Here is a 17516-nt window from a genome sequence, read left to right on the forward strand (position 1 = left end):
CTTCCTTCCTCCGAGGATTTAAATTCTCTAACATAGACTTAGCTCATATATTCCAGAGTAGAGATCGCCATTAAACACAATTAACGAACGTTCGTGAACAAATAGTGTCTTCAGGTCTCTCTCATAGTGTACTTAGATTAGGATCTTGGAACAACACTATGTATAAGGTATATATTTGCAAATTAATCAAGAATTAAATTATTTCCCTTTAGCACGGATGCAATAGATTAGTTCATCTCATTCTATTCACCGTTCATTCTCCGGTTAAAGGATTCTGTGACACATGCACGCATGGTGTGTATATACCTATAGTAAAATAATTAATACTTGCAAGGAATGTATGTAGTTGTAACAATAATATAGAATTTTAAATTTGCAAAGATTTAAATTCCAATTAAAATAATTTTTATCAGGACTGACAAATATATTTTTAGCTGATAAAAGCTTCGTTTCGTCAATTCCTTTTGTTTATTACTGCATTTAGTAAATGCATTAAAACGCATAAATTCATAAATCTAAATTGCATTAATGCATTAGTAAATGCATGCTACGCACAATGCATAAATGTACATCAATTTACGTAATTTTTCGGTAAATACTATTTAAATATATGTAAATTTTTAGTAAATAGTTTTCTGTAAATTGTTAGTAAGTATTTTTGTAAATTTTTAGCTTTTTTACTAAGTTATTTAGTAAATGTATTAATGCTTGCTACGCGCATTTTTTTCCTAAGTACTACTTCTGTCCCATAATAAAAGTATCATTTGATGAATTTAATTTGCCACGTAATAATAGCAGCAAAAGGAAATAATTATAGAATTCAATATTTATTATTAAAAAACTAGCTTAACTTAAACAATAAATTTAAAAAAAATTACTCCTAATTATTATTTTGAGTGTTTGGATAGTTTCTGGATTTTTGAATACTTTCGTTACTGCATTTTCAAATTGTAGGTAGGGTTCTTTGGTTGCGAAACTTTGCTTTTCCTCTATTATTGGAGCCATCGCTTTTCATTTCATCCTGGATATCTTGTTGCAGTAACAGAAACGTATTATCTAATATTTCAGGAGGAATGTGATCAAAGGTTCTGTTTACTGCTTCTGTGGTGTTTCTTCTAAGTGGAACATGTCTTTCTCCATAATCTTTGCATTTACATCTCTATAATCTTTGCATTTTCTTTGTAGTTTTCGTTTTTCAAAGAATCGACATTAGCATAGATTCGCCTTGATGATTATTTTCGGAAGCACGTTTCCAAATTCTTGATATGGTTATCCTGTTGAAAATAAATTGTTTTGCAGCTAGTGTAATTGCACCTTTGTATAACTTTTTTGTTTTTCCTTTTGATACCACAAGAAGTGGACAATTGCAACTCTATGTTGTTATGGATACACCTTTTCCTTACATTAACAAATTGTTGCTATTCAACTGAAATAAAGGAACTGATTTCAATCGGAGGTTGAAATTAGAAAAGTGGTTATAACTCGTATTAATTAGGTTAACCTAAAAACTTGAAAGATATCTGAAACAAATGACATATTGTTAAATATTATGAAACGTTGATTTTGATTGAAGGCTTTGAATTTTGCTCTACAAACATAACTTGCATTGTCATTCACCAATAATCTCCCTTTAAATATACACTTGCTTCTTTTATTATTAGATAGAGAGTATCATGTTTTTCTATTCTGATTATTTCAAAGATAATATTTTCTCTCACTTAATCTAAATCGAAAAGGCTTTGTGAATAACAACGTTTTTACGAGTTAATAATTATACAAAAGCAATAAAATTTATAATCTTCTAATCTAAATAGGAGGCTTAGCGTAATAAAGAGCCTATACTCTGCAATAAAGTTTCCTCATAAATTTCTCTATTGTTTCACATTAGCCTCTGTGACCAGATAAGACAATTTAAAAGACGCCCTTCATTATCTACAGTTTAACGTCCTAATAATATATAACAGTGCTTAGTTGACACTCGATCGAACACAAATTTATACAAAAATTCTCTCACAGATTATATAAGGTGTGACCACTCAAATGACCACTCAAATCTCTATCATGATCACTCAAAATCTACAAAGCCATATTTCTCGCTTTGAATCCATAAAAATGCCCAAAGAATTGTACCTGTACGATCCATAGTTTTCGATATATATATATATATATATATATATATATATGAAATATATATATATATGAAAGAAACATATGACATAACAAATGGTACAGAACGTAGGTATTTACATAGGAACATAGTCGATGTTTACATAGGAAGATGTTCAAAATATCCACCGCGCGTATCGAATCATGCATGCGCGAGCCGTTGAATATTCCATTGCAGAAGTTGCAGCAGCATGATGTCCACCAAAGTACACACAGGATGAAGACGAGTGACTAAGTCATTTTCCCTAGTAACAGAGTCTTCATAGACCAGTGTCTTCAGATGGCCCACCCCAATACAAAAAAAATCTAAAGATGTCAGATCTGACCATCGTGGCGGCCATGAAACGAGCCGGCTTGGGTATTCCATAAACAGCCAGTCACGTATAGGTGGGATGGAATGCGTTAGAGGTTCATTATGCTGGAACCTGATGCGTTGTAACGGATATGACATCATACTTTTCTTTCTTATTTATCTCAAAAACCATGAGTCGTACAAGTGCAGTTCTTTGAGCGTTTTGTTTATGTTCCAAGCGAGGAATCTTGTTGTGTACAGTTCGGAGAGTTTTGATGTGATACCTACGTATAACACATCAAAATAACAATTTTGAGTGAAATGCAGCAAGAAGACACCACATCTGTAAACATTCAATAACTGAGATACCTGGAAAGCATTCAATAAAAGAAATAAGGAACGCTATCATACGGAAGAACTGTAAAATATCTTTTTTTAAAAAAACCAGAATGTTAACGATATCATAGAATAATTAGTTTTTTGTATTTCAATATTTTACTTTCCAGTTTCAATACTATATAAGTTTATACATTTTGGCGTGTAACTACAGTAATACACATTTCTTATGCTTGAAATTTTTATATGGTAATTTTTTAATAAACTATATACACGAAAATATGTTTGAAAAATCAGTTTTTTATTTCTACATAGCATTTAACTCATAAATTATAAAAAGAAATTTAGAATATGGCTTTATGGAAAAAAGCTTTTTCTCTATATTTTAATGATATTTCATTCCGTTTTCACACCTGCTCACTTAAATCAAAAGATAAGCTGTTGAATATTGCAGCTATTTATAACAAGGTTCTTCAGGAATAAAGAAACTTATGTATTATACATGTGCTGTATAACATAAATCCACAGACTTTCTTCATTAAGTACTGTAATTTTAAAATTAATGGTTCTCAGCTAATGTAATTATTGGTTAGTATTTATAGCAACGGAAGCTCTCTAAATGTAATCTAGAGATGAGATATTTTCTCGCATTTCAGAAGCCTAGTAAACCTTAAGATTCAAAATTCTGGCCTAGATTTTGTAATAGGATACTTGCAATATATTCTTGTAGAATTTGTAAAGAAAAATAATGTACAAATGTTTAAAAATAAAAGTAATCTAATACTAGCAATAGAAAATAAAACATGATACCAAAAAGTCCTCAGTTTATGTAAAAATCTGATCGTCACGAACAAAAGTCCTTTACATTTTGTGAACGTGATCCTAGAACGTTGCTCCAACATTCAGTTACTATATTTATCAGTAGCGCATCAGCGGCAGAGAGGTAAATTCACTGAACACTGGTAGTTTGGTCCGGGTTTCGAATTCTGGCGAACAGGCCGGCTGTATGGGCGGTTTCGTAGTTTACCCCATGTTTAACGCGTATAAGAGTCAGTTTACCTTAGAAAGCCCCCCAGATAGGCATCCATCCCTTAAGCAAATAGCCCTTGTCTGCTTTGCCGTAATCTCAATAAACCAAACCAAACCAAACCAAACCACTTTTCAGTAACGAAATGCTTTGTAAAAGCACTAACACATAACTAACACATTAAAAATATTTTTTAATTGTTACAATTTCGTTTACTTACAGTTCACACTGAGGACAATCCTTTTACTGACGGACGGTTGGACTCCATTAGATGCAATACATAGGTAAGCCCCCATCTGAAGGCGACCCACTTTTGTAATATTCAAGTCTGTGCTTTTCAGAGATGTCACTGAAATAATAGCAAGAAGAAAAAATATCGTTAAAAGAAAGCGTAGCTATTTCCACAAAAGTATCCGTCAAAAAATTATTTAAATAGAAAGATTAACTAACATGAGCTTTGAAACTAATTGATACATACTTTTAATTTTTATTTAAGATTCCTTTTCACTGCTATTTCAAGAAATACTTTGTGATTCAAAGATTAGGAAAAAAGCACCCTATTTGAAGAAATGTGATCCTAATTGCAAATTTGCACTTTAATTATACGAAATTGCAGGCATACCAAAGAAAATTAACGAACAAGTAAGCTATTCCTATCGATTTTAAAAGAAAAAGTTAAAACTTCGGCATATGCTTTTTACAAGCATTTCTCAAAAATACCTCAAAAACGCGTTTGAGGAGTTCGGTGATTATTTAGGCTTGCTATTTTAATGTTTAATTAAAATTTAAGCAATATTTTTAAGCTTGATTCGTTTAAGACGATGCATTTCAGCCATCCAGTAAATAAACAAATTTATGTTGAGGGAATTCTAGTTGAGAATTTGTTTTCAAACGAACAAATAATATAAAATGGAAAAGATTTGCTTTAAGTTTGTATTCTGTTACAGTATAAATAGGCAATACTTTTATATGACTCATTTCTGCTTGTAGCAATGATAAGGGGGCTTTTATCATTTTATTACTTTATTTTTTCTGCGCTGTAATCTTCTTAATACCTTGTTTTTCCTGCGGGTAACCACGTTGGTCTGAAATACAGATTATCATCTTAACGTATTTATGTACTTCGCTTCCTTTCAGAGGTTTAAATGTTCCACTGAAATGCCATGGACGCTAAAAATACTTTTAAACTTATTCCAGATTTGCTAATATTATTGAATGAAGTACATATCGCAAATGCTCTTTTTACTGGTTACTGTAACTTTCCATTTTGCTATATGGCATGTTTTGAATTCATGGGGTTTTTCAAGTCCAAATATTATTATATTATTATGTTATTATATTGCGTACTGCTGGGTGTCTGGACATGTTGGCATCAAAGGCAATGAACTCGCCGATATCACAGCAAAATCTGCTGATATTTCCTCAGAAAAATGATGTCCCTTTTACAGACATACGGAATTACATCAGAACAAAGATCTTGTCCAGGTGGCAAGAACTCTGGGAATGCCAAACTCTGAACAAATTAAGGCAGGAAAAACTCAATTTGGAGCATTGGGAGTCGAGAGGGAATCGAAAGTAGGATGTACTACTGACTCGCCTACGAATTGGTCATTGCAGACTGACACATCAGTATCTCTTGAAAGGAGATAATGAGCCTATTTGTGGCACTTGCAACTTTCCCGTTTTAGTCAGTCACATTTTAACCTGCTGTCCTGTTTTTAGTCAGAAACCTGGATTTTATTTTAACTCTACGAATGGTAATGTTTAAAAGACATATCTTTTTACCATATGATTTGAACTATGTTTTATCCTGCTACGTTATTTCTCAGTCATTTCTCCATGCCTTCATCTCTTTTTAAGAAAACCCAACATCAACCTCATAAGATTTTTAAACGACATCTCTTTTTAACACATGATTTGAAGTTATTTTCCTTTTATCCTGCTCTACCTGTTGCTAGAGCATTTCTCAAATTCATTTCTTTATGCATCAGTATTTCAGGTTCATTCCATCAGTTCACTTCATGCAGTGTGTTTGTGCATCTTGAATTTTATTCACCATTTGTCTGGCGCATAATAACCCTCGAGGTTTTGTGCCATTAAAAATTCAACCAACCAGTTCAAATAATTTGATTAGTCTTCTTATCAATATAACTTTTCAAGAGTTCTTACTTTCATTCTGCGTCAATAGTAAAGAGAAAAGCATTGTTTTAGCTTACTGCATGGAGTTTTGTTTAGCACGATCACAATCCGATTATTTCTTTGTAAACATTTTTAACCCTCTTAAGTTTTTGTTTTTCTTTTTTAAATTACCATTCCGTATATTATCATTAGAATTCTCCAGTCATAATGATTACTAAGAAATACTAAAATTTAATGCCCGAAGATCTTCGTGGTATGGGTCAGGTTCTATTTTATTTATTTTCGGAAACAGTTTAACTGCTATTAAGGCAAAAGCTCTCATTTAGAACAGAAAATGTCATAAGTCGTCTCAGTGAGCAAAAGGCTTCTGTTTTGTGTTGATGTGGCATTTCTTTTTTCATTGAACCTTTAAAATGCATGTTTTCCAAACAAGCAGAATAGATGATTTTTTAATTCATAATTTTGTTCATATATATAATATTTATTTTACGTTGGGACACTGAATTTTGCCATTCTAAAATTATATGATTTCAACGTAAAAGAAGTAAAATATGACCATTTGTGACTTCGAACTATAATCAAATTTTCTAAATTAACCACTTCGTATTTAAGAAAACGAAAACTAGAGTATTAAATACGCGCTTTCATCAGTTTTTGAACGTCCAATGAATGTTCATTTCCCGTTGTTATTTTGTTTAGCCAACTGCATTTTTATTTATCTTTTCCTTACTAGGCACCTTCTTTTTTCAACTATACTGCGAAGTGATATATGTATATTCTGGTATTGAAATTCTTAATTCTCAGTTAAACGTCCAAATTACTGTAATTAACTGGTTTAAATTATTGGACAATGGCTAATGAACCTTTTAGCTTTTTAATTAATCTTCCGTCTATAAAATGCTTTTCAAAATGACTGCATAGTCCTTTTAGTAAAATGCAAGGCAATAAAAATATTTAAAATAATATATTTTCTAGACTAAACCTATAGTTCAACAGACGCATGAAGTACAGCTATAAATGCTTGCCTTTGTGAAATACATGTGTACTACGAGTGACCAAATTATCAAGTAAATCAAACTATTTTAAGCAAACTAGTTATTTCACGAATATTGTTGTCATATGATTTCTGAACTTATATAAAGTATGAACAGGGATAGATTTTCAGAAACTAATAAACGTTAAAATTGATCAAGCCACAGATAAAGATAGGTTCTCTGAAAACGATGTAACAGTAAACGTTATCAAAATAGCTCACGTACACGTACAGGCGACAAGTAAACAAAGAGATTACCTGCCTTAGCGGATGTTATGTTGCTTTAAAGAGCTAACAGTCACTCTGATGGAATAGAAAGATGTGAAACTTGCTCAGTTTTACAGATGGCAAATAGTGCATTACAAAATAGCTTACCTGAATTGTGGTGTAATGAGTCAAGATCCATTGCAGATAGTTTTTCAATGAAATTTTCTATCATAGAGTCGTAAGAATCGCATTCAGTAATGAACACAGAATTAAAAGATCAGCCCATTCGACATCGCTGTCTCTTGGAGCAGGACCAATGATCTACTTAGTTCCGGCATCCAAAATTTAGAAACTTAAAACGGTTTGTTTGGAGGAATCTCTTTATTATTATCGTTCTGATATAAATGATAATACGGAGACAAGAGCTTTATAAAAATGCAACCTATCCACATAATAAAGATTGGTTATACGTTTGCTGGCAACGATATGCTATAGCGCTTGTCTCCATGTGTTCCAGGTTCTTGAGAGCTACTCTTGAAAGATGATTATTTTTTTAATATTGCTGAAAACCGGAACCACCTTGTGACATCATTTACAGTTTGAAGACGAAATTTTTTAGTTAAAAAATGAATTCCCTACCGTCAAACCTTCCTAACAGGCGTATTGACATCAAATATATCTGAATTCTTCGTGACATGAAATTTTTCTGCGTTATGTGCAGCTATAGAATTCCTTGTTTGAAGAAATCAAATTGCATTTTTAAGTATAAAACAAATTCAATAAGATAACAACGCAGTGATCATGATAATTTAGCCAATAGAATACGTACGAGAATCCGTTTGTGTGTATATTTTATTAAATTTATTAAATCAACCACAAAATGATTTTCATATTGACAAAACATTAATTATGGAAATAACCATCTAGCTTAGGACTCCTCTTGAAGTTCTTTTCTATTAGATGTTTACAATTTTTATTTTCAAGTAACTTGAGCGGTAAATGCACAATTTAATGTGTATAAATTTAAAATAAATTTAATGTTTATGAAAATGAATAATATTTGCATACGTTTGCGATGGACACACCATAAAACTATAATTGCTGTTCAGAATTAGTATATTCAGTATGGAAAAAAAAAAGAATTTTAAAAGGTGCTTTGAATACAGGTGTTTGACTTTCTCTTTGAAATTGTGATGATTTATGAATTCATTTTGCATGTGAATAATTTAAATTTTTTTATTTGGATTATCTCGAAAGGATTTTGATTTATTTTTAAAATATATGATAAAAGTAGAGTGAATATTTGTTTCAATTCCATAAACTCGAGACATACTATTTAACATACCTTTTTTACGATCAATTGATATTTCTTGGCCATCTTCTCTGCGCCATGTAGTTTCCGGATTTGGCGACCCCGTGGCGACGCAACGGAGGCTCACGTCACTTCCTTCTCGGACTTCCGTGTCAGAGCTAGTTTCTTCTTCTACGATGTGGGGAGGAACTGAATGAAAAAAAAGAGAAGGAAGATCTCTTAGAGGGGAAAGGATGGTATTAGCTGAAGGGAAGAAAAAATCAGCATGGCCTGTCAGACATTGACGGTATTTATTTCTCAGGTACTTCAAGAAACCGGGCAAGGATTGGTTTCCGAGGTCATAGGATTAAAGGACTTCTTTTTTTTTTTTGGCTCTGCTAGAGATGTCATAATACGGCCACCAGGGATCAAATAAAATGGTAATGTGCCATTTTCCTCGATAATAATAGGATTCTGTCTACTTCTTTTACACACTGCATTATGTTACGAGAATATGAGGGAAAAATATTATGCATGCTTTCTATTGCCAAGACAGAGAGATTTTTCAGTAACAAAATACGGATTGTTTAAGACAGTGTTAAGTGTTTTATGTACTAAGAAAAAAAAAAAAAGAAAAAAAAGAAAAAACACCCACACACAGTTAAAAATTTTACACGTACTAAACGAATTAAGTTTTTAACATGAATTCTAGAAGATAATGTACTTGTTATGTATTTAGCATTTGTTATTTATATCTTTTACTCTGCATTCGAAATATAATAATGTGGCATTACCATTGCGGGGGGATATAAAAATTGAGGATGAATACCTAAAACGTTTAACATATATTTTCTTCAAAATGGAAGCATAATAGACAATTTTGTGCTTTTTAAGCTCCTCATGAAAACATAATTATTGACACTAAATGCCTTTATGTTACATAATTTCTTTAAATGATTGATCCGATGCATTAAGAAGCAAGCCAGCTAAATAGAAGAAACTGTAACAGGTACGTTAGTGAAACGGGCTATTTTGAAACCTCAATTAGCGATACAAATTTATTCGCTGCAATATAAAAGAAATACAGCATTTGCAATGCTTATAGTTTGTGAGAAATGTGTCTGAACAACGTACTCGTCTTGCACAGACATGTCACGGTACAGAATGTTCATCACCAGAAAATAACGCAGTCCGTCACTTGACATTACGTTGTTTACCCGTATTTTCCCACACGCTCATTCCAAGTCTTTTATGAAAGTTAGACATCACATCTTGCAGGACTGACCCTAAAATTTTATGAACTTCCTCCTAAATTTGATCCTTCATTTCCTGGATGGTGTGGTGGATCACACCGGAAAATCTCAGATTTCAAATGGCTCCCAGAGTAAGAAATGACGCTGAAAGGTCAGGCGATCTTTGAAGGCCGGAAAATGTCCCCGTTCCTGGAGATGAGATGACCAGGCGAGATTGTTATGTAGCGCGTTAATGTAAACTCGCGATGTATGGCATCGGACCCTGTGGTGCTGGAAGAATGTGTTTGCAATTACAGGAAGATCAACAAGTTGTCGCACTAGGAAATGGATCAGGATATGAGCATTACGTTCTGTATTTACAGTAAGAGCATATCCCGATTATCTTAAAAAATAAGCCCCGATAATTCCAAATGATGATATGCCGCACCATACTACCACTTTCTGACTGTTAAATGGCTTTTAATGAAGAATTTCAGGATTTTCACGTGGCCAGTATCCAAAGTTTGGTTGTCAACAAAGTCTGACACATAAAAACTAGCATCGCTCATGATCAGATTGTAGCACAGGCCTGGTTTGTCGCTCGCAAGTTCCAACATTTTCCCCTGCGAATACGTAGTTTCTTTGGAACGTCGTCTGCATTCAGTTTTTGCACTACCTGAATTTTGAAAGGGCCGTATTGGTCTTCCTTATTCAGTATTTCAACGCACACTGCGAACCGATATGTCAAGTTGCAGCGCGTGCACTTTCTTCATGCAGAACGCCTGGACTTCGGCTGAAAACTTCTTCTATTCTTGCAATATTCTTTAACGAGCCCACGATTTGCACTTCCACTCCTCCTTCTCACCATATCACCCTTTTCTTCAAATTTCTATACCCACAATTTGATAACATGAGCCGATGGGACTAGGGCATGACGTGCGAACGCGACCACATACCTGTCGTTGGTTTTGTAAAACGCCTTCACCACAAAAGTGCGTTGTTCACCGATTTCCAACACGATATCGACTGAACACCGGTACCAGAATCAATAACAAAGGTTTGTTGCCCAGATTACATCACTCCCGTGTTCTGATTCCTTTTCTTTTTTCAGGGTTGACAAATCACCCATTTCACTGCCGCATCTGTTATAATGAAATTGAAAAAACATAAATATTTAAATTGATGTATGAATTAACCAGACCAGCAATGACTTCTTGATTTGGAATAATTCTCTGCTTTAATGTGTACATTATTTGCTCAATTTCTAAAATGAATAAATTGCAGTGTAATTAATTTTGATTAATCGTTTCTAGGACGATCCTAATAAAGAAAGTAGTGGTATAATAAAAAGACTACAGTTAAATTTCAATATGTGCTGTTTGGTCTTCGTGAAATATATAAACTTATAATATTCTTATATACCTTCTATGATACACAGATACAAATAATATGCATAAAACACTACGCTGCATCTTAACTGACATATCTCATATCCAATATAATACTTTGCAAATACGTTAACTCCCTTCGGACTCAGAGTACAGTATCTCCCGCTCTACATGGCAACGCTTATTTTACTGAGCTAAATGAGGTGGTAATTGACTTTTAGTAACTGAAATAATGAAATACAGTACGTTCGATCTTGTGACTTGACGCTTAAAAGCTGCTTTTAAGATGACTTTTATCCTGGTGAACTATTCCATGAAACGTTTTGAAATGTTTTAACCTTCAAAGTTTCAGACTTCTTCTAATTATTTGAATTATTAGAATACATATATTTTTACCGGTGTACAGATTAATAATGGATTGAACGCACACGAAAACGATGATAGCTTGATAAAATTTATTGTACCAAAAGAAATACTTTATAGTTCTGAAACTGGAAAGTACTCGTACACCTCTTCTAAGTTTGAGAACTTAATCGGTAGTTACCACTTCAAACTCGTAAAAACGTTAAACTTAACGCAATGCAAAGTGCATCTAAAAAACGAAATTCTTTGTAACTTTACACGAATTTTGCCTGTAATGGTTGCATATCTTTTTCTTGTAATATCATAGTATGTAGTTATATACGTTGAACATATTTTTCTCATGTAAAATCCCAAATGATATATCTGTAATGGTTACAGATTATTTGCGTGTAATATTACAGCAAATAATTATGTAAAAAGAACATGTTTTTCTCGTGTAAAATCCGAAACGATGTATCTGTCATGGTTACTGATTATTTGCGTGTACAGCAAAAAATTATGTAAAAAAAAACATGTTTTTTTCATGTAAAATTTCAACAGGTAACCGTTACAGGTTATTTGCTTGTATTATTACAGCAAGTTATTACGTGAGTAGAATATACAAAATTCCAATGGTTGTATCTGTAAAGGTTTCAGACTATTTACTTCTAATAGCCCATTAAGTAATTATGTATGTTGAATATATTTTTCATAGTTGAAATACTAAAGGACATGTATGTAAGAGTAATAAATGTTTTGTGTAAAATGATGCTTATTATAATAAAATATATTGAAATCAATATGCTTTGAGTAAGAGAATGATATATATATATATATATATATATGCAAGTGAAGCATACTAGTTTGGCTTTTTAAATTAGCCAATTTGACCTGAGAATAGCATTAATTTAAAAGATGTGCTTTCAACAGCATTCAGTGCTCTTTTTCAAAACGTAACATTATTCTGTTGCAGAGTATTTTTGTTTTATGAAGAGAAACGTATGTCTTATATTATTGAAAAGCCTTTCATATTATCGTTTTAATTCATTTAAAAGTTCAAATGGATATTCTACTCCTCACATTAAATCACATGTATATCCTTTGCATAAAATAATGGAGAGGCATCTGGAATTTATATTTGCCCTGTAAAATAGCTGGAAAAAAGTATGTTTTATTAGTTTAGTTTCAATTAATAAGATATGTTCTAGAACTTCCTTTTTAGTAATTTTAGCTAAAATAGACACATGTTGCTTTATATTTAATGAGTAAAAGTGTTGCCTGTTGATATGATCATGTTATTTCAGTAAAAGACATTGTGTGAAATATTTCTATGAAGAACTCAGAACAGCTGTTCTTCATGTTTCAAAAATATTATATTCTCTCCTTCTAAAAAATGACATTTTCAGTAAATTAAAGGATTCAGAAATGTATTAAAACTTGTATTAGCAGATTTATGCTATCCTAGTAACAAGACTATCATACTCCAAAACTGTATTAAAACTGGGCAAAATAAAATAAACACAAATATTAATTCTACATTAAAAGTTTAAAAACTTATAAATATGCAATGGTAGTTATAATACAATATAAAAAATTTTGCCATTTATAAAATATTAATGAAATATTATTTTTGAAAATAATGTACAAAATTTTGTTTTTCGTTTATAACTAGTTTAACGAATTTTTAGAAAAAAATATTTTAGGTCATTTCCATCTTTCCCCTGTTGATATTGGTATATTAAAATATATGGAATAATTAAGTTGCATCTAATTAATAAAACAAGATATTACGAAAAGTATGATGCGAGATATTTTTAATCAATATAATTACTTCATTTTGGAATTATAACATTATCGTAAGAATTTAATACAACTGAAAAAATAATATCACACTAAAGAATAAACGAGATTCTCGCAAGACAGTGTTGTTCAAGTTTTTGTAATTTTAATTCATAACACATCTCGTACATAAACATATTAGACTGAATTATACACCAAGTATAATTAATCAGGTAACCGTAGAAAGAGAATAAACTAACCCTAGTAAGCAAGAAATATATACATTATATTCAGAATTCTAAATGTTTACATAAACTTTTCTCGCAAGGCCTGCTGGTAAAAAGATGTCAAACATTCTTTGGTCAGACGATGGCAAACGAACGCTAACATGATTAATTTTGTTTTCAACAACCACATTACTGTTTCAATTAAATACCACAATAGTGATTAAGTTTTGGAATTATTAGTTATAAATAATACGATCAATTTAAGGCGTAATTTATCGGATGCACAATGACAAAATACTAAACTGGTGTGCAAAACTTAAGCAATAATGTAAAAATTTAGCAGATAGCCATGAAATTGCAGAAAAGGTGGCCTGGAGATCAGTGCAATGAACACGTCAGTAGAAACGTCATGCGTATGCAAATATCAGGAACGAAACGTCAGAGGCGACGTGACATGGACCATATAAGAGATAGACTAACCCAGTGGGCGGGGCGCGCGTCACCGACATATCGGCAAGAAAGAGTAGGGACGATCTGGTTTACTTTAACACTGAAACCTATGGCGTTTGTATCACATAACTCTTTTTAATTATTAAATGTGATGCGTTGTATAGTGATGACATTATGAAAGCCACAGTTTTTTCCAAATACGATTTAATATATCTCATTAAAGCACTTTTTACTGTATTTCGCGCATTTTTTTCACTCGTAATCTTGTACAAACATCTTTAATTTGGTAAAACGGTATAAATTCTAAGCACAAAATTTATGAACTTAATTTTGCGTAAAAATAAAGTAAAATTAAATAAGATTGATAGTACGCAATGCTTTGAAATAAATAAGGTAAATTTAAACAAGGTCTGATAATTTTTTTTTAATTTAATGAACATTTTCAGGCAGTGATTTCCCAAACTATAATAACATTACAAAACGATCATATTTATTTGATTATATGATCATTAAATTATTAATATTAAAGTGGATTAGTTATTTTAATAATTCATAAAATTCGGAGCATAAAATTTTCTGAGCGAAATGAAGGAAAAAAAAAAAAGATAAAATAAAATCTAGAAGCACTCAGATTTTATATTACGCCCAAAAGGAACCTTTTTTTAAAGTTTTTTGTGTTACCTATATTTATTGAATATCATGTTCTTCGCCCGTAAACCACATACTATTTGAAAACAGCATATCTTTAGAATTTCCGCACTGGAGATAAAACTATTATTTTCCGTACAGTGTTCGCTCTGAACTCGTTGAGTTTGTTAATCAAAAATTCGTTAAAATTTTACAAAATATGAAATAGATTAAAACAAATTCGAAATTCGACCGTCCAGATGCCCATGTTCGGGTGGAGGATTACATTATTTAGAATTTGATTTCTCTAGGTACTGTCGTTTTTGTCACAGTGCGAGAAACATACATGTATTCATGCAGATTCTTCATTATTTAATTTCCTTACATATAATACAGGGCGATAATATTTGGTAACAACAATTTGCAAGTAGACACGTCGCTTCGAAACTAATAGCCTTTCTAGGCTACCGCCCCTTTAGGCTAATAAATTAAATCAACAGTAAATAAAAAAAATCTTATACAGAACTAAAAATAAATTTTAAAAAATAATCACTATAAAATACAAGCAAAATTAATTATTACAGTTAAATACAATTTTAATATTAGAATTAAATGTATAAAAATGTTTAAGGAGTCAAAAGTGTTTATCACTATGATGTATTATGAAATATAATTGAAATAAAACTCCTTTACAGAAATTGTGCTATAATACTCATAAATAATTTTAAAAAAGCAGCACAATTTAGAATTTTAAACAAAACTTTCAAAAGTTCGTTTTAAAATAATTTAGTATTTTTTACTTATTTACACCAATAAAAAGCATTAAAATTGCAAGATAAAATTGCTTGTTTGAAATTTTCTATTAGTTCAGATTTAAAATATTATTTTCTAAAAGAAGTACTTACAAATTTCCTTACAGCATAGGAAAAGCTAAAAAAATATCCAGTCCTGAAAGGATGCAATTGCTTTATAATTATTTGGAACGTTAATTATGCTTGATAAATATGCTAAATTTTTAAAAATCAATCTCAATTTCAAAAATAAAATTATGTAGAAATTCTAATTTGTGAAATGAGGCGCTACAACCAGCTTTTTCTTGATAATTATACACGCTGCAATAGGCAATCGATGTTAAATTTCTACAAGTCGTCCCTACTCCTTCGGATGTGATGAAGGTGACAGCCGGCAACGCCTCAGGCGAGGGAGAAAACCCGTTTGGGTTAGTCTATTTCTTATAAGGTCCATGCGATGTGAGCGTACACAAAACGCGTGATGTCGGCGCCCGCAGCTCAACAGTAGAATAAAGGAAGGACAGAGACGTAATTCAACATATTCGCTGCAAGTGCGAGTCAGTTCGTGAAATTTGGCTAAAAGAAATCACCTGCACGACTTCACACGTGGAAGAATGATCAGAAAGCTGGAGGAGGGGCGTACTGTGTAGCTGCAGAGTTCGGAATCAACAAAAGTGTCGTTTCGCGCGCTTGGAAAGCGTTCCAAACCACAGGTACAGCTATTAGAAAGGTTGGTTGCTGTTGAGGAGCTACTCGAAAGTGAAGATATCACTCGAATGGGTTGGCCAGCGTGCTCCCTTGATTTAAAACCCATAGAACATGTGTGGGATGCTTTGAGGAGACGCATTACAGCACACTTACATCCTCCGGAGAACACCCAACAACTCAAACAAATGCTGATTGAGGAATGGGCACTCCTACCGCAAGAAATGTTGCATCAGCTGGTTCTGAGTATGTGGATCTGGTTCTGAGTATGTGGAGACAGTGCTAAGCACCCATTTCAAAGGTTGGTTGCTGTTGAGGAGCTACTCGAAAGTGAAGATATCTCTCGAATGGGTTGGCCAGCGTGCTCCCTTGATTTAAAACCCATAGAACATGTGTGGGATGCTTTGAGGAGACGCATTACAGCACACTTACATCCTCCGGAGAGCACCCAACAACTCAAACAAATGCTGATTGAGGAATGGGCACTCCTACCGCAAGAAATGTTGCATCAGCTGGTTCTGAGTATGTGGATCTGGTTCTGAGTATGTGGAGACAGTGCTAAGCACCCATTTCAGTGAGGGAAGGGCATATCCCATTTAAGGAGCATCTGCTTGTTGTTCTTCCTCTGGGATAGACAATTATGAGTCACGATACTATGCATTCAATAAAGCTTGTTTTTGTTTGATTCCATACCGTATGCATTGCATTCCTTTTTCAGCTCCGATGCTTTCGTCATCCTTTACGTACATAATACTCTACTGCATTTCTGCATTTCATGTCCCTCAGTTGATTTCTCGTGGAGTTATGGCAAAAAACCCTGCTGTTGCTCAAGTTTTGCACAAGTGTACTATTAGATCTGCATTTGGAATAAATATTTTTGTACTCTTTCAACTCATTAGACATTACGAACACTGATATAATCAATAGCAAAACTTAAACGTTAAAATACTTGTTCAATACATATAAAAGTGGAAAGTGCATAATAATAATCTGCATAAAATGAACAAAAAATATTTCAAACAGTAATTATAAAAGTTTTCTTGCTTACCTACGTTGTACAACCAACAGACATTCAGCCATGTTTTTTTCTGCGAATAGCTTTCAAACACTTTTCTCATATTCGTCAGTCATTGTTCTCCAGTCAATCACGTGATTATTCCACGTGGCTTCTGAAACATTATCTGTAATGCTACAGGCAATTCATCTATACTCGCCACAAATCGCTTTCAAACTGTTAACATTACAGGAAATTCTTGTGTAACTTTTTGATTTCTGTAACTTTACAAAACTTTTGCCTGTAAAGAACGACCTTTTTTTGCAGTGTATGGTTAAATCTACGTATAAAGACAGGATGCGGTTACAGTTACATATGGAATCAATTACAGCTTTTTCAGTGACAGTATCAATTACAGGAAACGGACTAAAATTTCGCCAAATGATGGCCAAACTTAGCTACAAAGATTAGTAGCCGAAACCATCGCTGT

At 32.6% G+C, this 17516-nt stretch overlaps 1 protein-coding gene across 1 annotated transcript in view; it reads right to left on the minus strand.

The window, feature by feature from the left end:
* The window catches only part of LOC118190160 (neurotrimin-like), a 561140-nt gene that overhangs the window by 68627 nt on the left and 474997 nt on the right, over nt 1-17516 (minus strand). The window contains exons 4-5 of the mRNA XM_085818898.1: nt 8546-8701; nt 4042-4170 (exon numbers count right to left, since the gene is read on the minus strand). Coding sequence (XP_085675024.1) covers nt 4042-4170; nt 8546-8701 — 285 coding nt within the window. The remainder of the gene's footprint in view (nt 1-4041; nt 4171-8545; nt 8702-17516) is intronic.

Source organism: Stegodyphus dumicola, chromosome 6 (assembly GCF_044657685.1).
Source record: "Stegodyphus dumicola isolate Sdum_Otavi_A_Nest chromosome 6, ASM4465768v1".
NCBI lineage: Eukaryota > Metazoa > Arthropoda > Arachnida > Araneae > Eresidae > Stegodyphus > Stegodyphus dumicola.